General features: G+C 40.7%; 1 protein-coding gene across 16 annotated transcripts in view; it reads left to right on the plus strand.

Moving 5' to 3' along the window:
- Nucleotides 1–5,505, plus strand: part of UNC79 (unc-79 homolog, NALCN channel complex subunit) — a 276,166-nt gene that overhangs the window by 141,545 nt on the left and 129,116 nt on the right. For all 16 annotated transcript variants that reach the window (XM_017547000.2, XM_037745182.1, XM_017546992.2 and 13 more), the window contains 2 exons: nucleotides 1,178–1,318; nucleotides 3,901–4,122. In XM_017547000.2, the coding sequence (XP_017402489.1) occupies nucleotides 1,178–1,318; nucleotides 3,901–4,122 (363 nt within the window). The remainder of the gene's footprint in view (nucleotides 1–1,177; nucleotides 1,319–3,900; nucleotides 4,123–5,505) is intronic.

Consider the following 5,505-nt stretch of genomic DNA (forward strand, 5'->3'; position numbering starts at 1 on the left):
CCTCCTGGGTTCAGGCAATTCTCCTGCCTCAGCCTCCTGAGTAGCTGGGATTACAGGCACGTGCCACCATGCCCAGCTAATTTTTTGTATTTTTAGTAGAGACGGGGTTTCACCATGTTGACCAGGATGGTCTCGATCTCTTGACCTCGTGATCCACCCACCTCGGCCTCCCAAAGTGCTGGGATTACAGGCTTGAGCCACCGCGCCCGGCCTTGGTAATTCTCCTTTTAAGAAAGCCAGTCTTCCTACAGATGGCTGGATGTTGCCTCAGTTACCCAGTTGCACAGCCCTTACACTGTGCTTTTTGGGAATGAACATACATACAGCTTTGGCCCCTCTGTAGCTACAGTGGCTACATTTGTATGTTTTATGGACTGGGCTTTCATCCAACCTTGGTTTATAAGACAGAACGCTGCAGTTGAAGGAGGTTTTCCAGCCTTGGTCTATTTGGAGGATAGAGTGGACACTGTAGTGGTTGGAGTTGACTCATTTATAATTAATTGTGGGAACACGTTGCAAGAGCTCCAATGTGCCAGGACTGGAATAAAAATGGGATGGGAAATAGTCCTTTCTGCATACTTCCTTTCTTTAAGCAGCTCACAGTGGGAGGGATAGGATTAGATCATTAAATAGAACAAAGGGTAATAATTGCTCTAATAAAGGTATGTATAAAGGTTAAGAAAGCAGAGAAGTGCGATGGGTTAATTCTGTCTGAAGGAAGAAGGCATTTTCTCCAGCAAATTAATGACAGATAAGGTGACTTGATTTGGGCCCAGATTGACACCAGGTTGTACCAGACAGCAAGATTGGATGAGTCATTCAAATCAGAGTGGGGATGGACTGGAGAAACACAGCTAGTCCAGGAGAAAGGTGGGCATCTAAGGCACTAGCAGTGGGGATGGAGAGTGGGGGACAGCATCAAGAGAAACTGAGAAGTTTTAATAGAAAGAACACGGCAACCTATGGGATCTTGGGGGTGGGAAAAGGGAAAAGTTCAGTGATAACTTTGATTTTCTTACCATGAAAATTGGAGGATGATTGTGTTGATAGAATACGTGTAAGGCTGAATGTCCTTGTGTTCAATAATCTGCTTTGGAAAAAGAAGATTAAATGTAGCTTTTTTGAGTTTTAAAATTTACGTGTGTTTTTTGGGGGATATATGCCTTTTTTTCCCTAGGTATTATCAGAGTTAGATATCATGGTTCCTCTTCAGCTACTAATAAGTATGTTTTCTGATGGAGTTAATTCGGTCAAAGAACTGGCAAATCAAAGAAAATCAAGAGTCAATGAACTGGCAGGGAACCTTGCATCTCGAAGGGTAATTATTGCCACATTTGTTCTTGTCTGACTTTTAAAATTCTGGAAAACCTTGTCAGTTATCTAAGGCCTGAAAGTACTGTCATAAGAAACCAAAAATGTGTTTTCAGCCCATCTCGTGTTAATTTTTTAATTGCATTAAATAGTCACATTTGTTTGGTATAGTGTGTAATCAGTAAGTTATTGAGTTTTCATTTTCTTTTTAATTTCTTTGAATTTTAGCTTTCTCCCTTGATGAAAAAAAGTGGTTTTTTGATAACATTCCATTTTTATGAGTCTCCTGGTGAATAAGATTTTTTTTTACCAGCTCCTGGGCAGATAAGTGCTTTGCTTTGGGAGTGAGGAGTTTGGGAGGAGTTTGATTTTTTTTTCCTTGTGTTTTGGGAAGATATGATCAACTAGTGGTGACTGTGAGGGATGCTGTCACTGTGAACCAACTGAGCCCATTTTATTGACCCCTTTGCATCATTGTAGATGAGAAAAGCCAATATAGTCTGGTCTAAAGTATATACAAACTGCTGGACAGTTTTGATAATTTTTCTGTAGAGGCCTGGTAGAGTCTCTGCTGATGTGCTGCTGTTCTCAGGCCATGAACAGCTGTGGAAAGGTTGAGTCTTATTGGATGGTTGGCAGAAAATGTTCTCCACGCTTTCCTTGTCAAGCCTCTCTATAAAATTTTCCCCACTGTATGCCACAGGCGTCCAGCCATTCCACCTGATATCTAGGAATTAGAAAATGGAACATGATTGTGGGTTTGTATTCAGTGTTTTTAAAGAATATCATTACTTATTTTGTCATCTGCCTGATAGGAGCCAGCTGCCAACCATTTATACTCTATTTCTTTTTTCTGTAACCTGTAAGATGACACTCCTTTGTGTAGCGTTTATTCTGTGCAATGTGTTCACAACAAACAATATCACAGAATTGTGTGAGGCAGCCAGGGCAGAGCTCATTATTCTCATTTTACAACCACCTAACCTGATGTTCAGTGAAGTAAAGTGATTTCTTACAGACGACACGGTGAATACCTGGGTATTCTGATTCTTAATGGGGTAATCTTCCTCTTTACCTTAAAAATGCCGTTTGAAGAGCTTTGTGGTTACTACGAAGATTTTTTTAAGACAGAAAAAATATCCTGAGTTTTAGGTTCAATCATACCCAAACCTCAGCATCATGCAATATAACTTTGTAACAAACCTGCATATGTGTCCCCCCGTTCTAAAATAAAAATTGGAAAAAAATAAGAGAGAAAAATATGATTTGAGAGTGATGTACAGATGTGTTAGTCAGGGTCCTGATTCACAATTTATCCCCGATATTTTAAATGACAGACTTTAATAGAGATTCTGCCTATAGAGTTATGGGAAAGCTTAAGGGAGCTGAAGGAGCAATATGGGTAGACAAGGTACCCAGAGTCTGGGAACAGTCCAGTAGAAAGTCCTTATTCCCCCAGGGCTGAAGGAACAAGGGAAAGAGTTCTTGGGGTACCAAATGGGAGCTGACACTGTAAGAAATGGCTGGTTAGAGAAGTTATGGAGTGGCGGGGATGCTCCCAGAGATGTGGTACCTGAGTGGGCAGGGAGTGGGGAGAAATCCTCCTGCCTCTGTTTCCTCCAGCTTTCAGGCCTTCTGCTGGTGCCTCCCATTGGCTGAACCCAGCCAGGCTTGGTGGCTTATGTAATCCCAGCACTTTGGGAGGCTGAACTGGGAGGATCGCTTGAGTCCAGGAGTTAGATAGAGACCAGCCTGGCCCACATTGTGAGACCTTGTCTCTACAAAAAATTTTTGAAAAAATTAGCTGGGCCTGGTAATGCATGCCTTTAGTCCTAGCTGCTTGGGAGGCTGAAGTGGGAGGATCACTTGAGCCTGGGAGGTTGAGCCTGCAGTGAGCCGTGATCATGCCACTGCACTCCAGCCTGGGCAACAGAGCAGGACTCTGTCCCAAAACAAAACAATGACAAAAAAATCCAAAAAATAGAAACCATTGACTGAACTCAACTGGAAGCCAGGCAGCAAAGGAGCTAGAGGAGACTCAGTCCACAACTCCTTGGGCATAGAGTAGGGCCAAGGAGGTAGTAAGGGTCTGAGTGGAGCTTGGGTGGACAAATGGAGAATAACCAGTACAAAAGGTTTGTCATATATTGCTGTTCCACAATAGTTTAATAATTGTAATCCCCAGAGACCATCTTTTAACTAATCATGTCAATCTGAGATTCTGTGCTTCTGATTCTAAAAAGTATCTTGCAATATTTTGCTTTTGTAAATTCTCATTTTTCAGGGTATGGTTTTCAGTAGATTCGAACAATCTGGTCTAACTGGACATTTTTGATGGGATGAAAAACGTATGCCTTCTTTCTTCACGGTGTTGATATTACTTCCTGACAACGAGGAAGTTTGGGTGGTTTTATTTCTTGTTTTTATATATTGAGAGGATTCATAGTATTTGGAGGTACTAATGCCATTGGCTAAGGAAGGAAATGAGTGTGACAGCTGGAAATACCTTCCGTAGAGTCCCCAAATATTTTAAACAGCCATTTGAGCTTCTGTGAGTTCATTTCTGTGTGTTGCCATTCTTTCTTGCAGGTGAGTGTTGCCTCTGATCCTGGTCGACGAGTTCAGCACAATATGCTCAGTCCATTTCATAGTCCTTTCCAGAGTCCATTTCGGAGTCCTATGCGTAGTCCGTTTCGTAGCCCTTTCAAGAATTTTGGACACCCAGGAGGAAGGACTATTGATTTTGATTGTGAAGATGATGAAATGAATCTAAATTGTTTCATCCTCATGTTTGATCTTCTCCTGAAGCAGGTAGCTGAAGCATGAGCTTCCTTTAGTTCAGAGATGAAGAATGAGGGAAAGTGTTGTACAGCAATTCTTTCCTTGTGTTGGGCATCTCCATGCTTACTGAAATGATGCAGCATCACCCAAAACCTTTTGCAAACTCCTTTTGGGATTTCCTAAAGAGTCTGAAAACGGCCGGGCGCAGTGGCTCAAGCCTGTAATCCCAGCACTTTGGGAGGCCGAGGCGGGTGGATCACGAGGTCAAGAGATCAAGACCATCCTGGTCAACANAAAAAAAAAAAAAAAAAGAAAAAGAAAAGAAATTTTTGTTGAATGAATGAATTAGTAAATAAATAGGCTTGCATGCAAACCAGCTGCCTCAGGGCTGCTTTTGTAAATGAATTTTTACAGAGAAGGTCACCCAGGCTGGAGTGTAGTGGCATGTAACCTCGAACTCCTGGGCTAAAGTGATCCTCCAGCCTCAGCATCCCAAGCAGCTAGGCCTATAGGTGCATGTCATCATGCCTGGCTTTTTATTTTTTTAAAAAAATTTTGTTGCCGGGCGCGGTGGCTCAAGCCTGTAATCCCAGCTACTCAGGAGGCTGAGGCAGGAGAATTGCCTGAACCTAGGAGGCGGAGGTTGCGGTGAGCCGAGATCGCGCCATTGCACTTCAGCCTGGGTAACAAGAGTGAAACTCTGTCTCAAAAAAAAAAAAAAAAAAAAAAAGAGTCTGAAAACTACTTACGTGAATATCTGCAGTGATGTTGACACATGAGAATGGATGGAATTCTAGAAACACCTTAGCATCATTAGAATTGATTCTGTTAAATAAATTGGATGAACAGCCCTATAGTGATGGGGCTAATTTTAATATATTTTATACATTGATTTTTAAAGTTAATTTCAAAAGAGAAGTTAAAAAGGTTTTGATTAGAACATTTCTTTTTAATCTTTTATTTTGAAATAATTTCAGATTTGCAGAACAGTTACAAGAATATGATAAAGAATTCCCAAATACTCCTCCCTGCAATTCTCCAGATGTTAACATTTACCACATCTGCTTCTGTCTCTCTTTCTCTGCATGTGTATGCATTAATTTTTTAATAGATTGTTTGAGACTAAATCACAAACATGATGCCCTTTTATCCCTGCACATTTCAGAGTGTATTTTCTAAAAAATAAGGACATTCTCTTACATAACCACAGTACAGTTATCAAAATCAGGAAATTTATAGTGTTGTGGTACTTCTATGTAACTTACAGAAATTATTAATTTTCAAAATTAATATAATAATATCATCTTTATAGCAAGAGAAAAAAGTCTGGTTTTGATTAAGGAACACTGTAAGAGCACTCACTGCAATTATATGTACTGTCTCCTTTGTCTTCTTTTTTTTTTTTTTTTTTTT

The sequence above is a fragment of the Cebus imitator genome, unplaced genomic scaffold (genome assembly GCF_001604975.1).
Source record: "Cebus imitator isolate Cc_AM_T3 unplaced genomic scaffold, Cebus_imitator-1.0 Scaffold193, whole genome shotgun sequence".
Classification (NCBI taxonomy): domain Eukaryota; kingdom Metazoa; phylum Chordata; class Mammalia; order Primates; family Cebidae; genus Cebus; species Cebus imitator.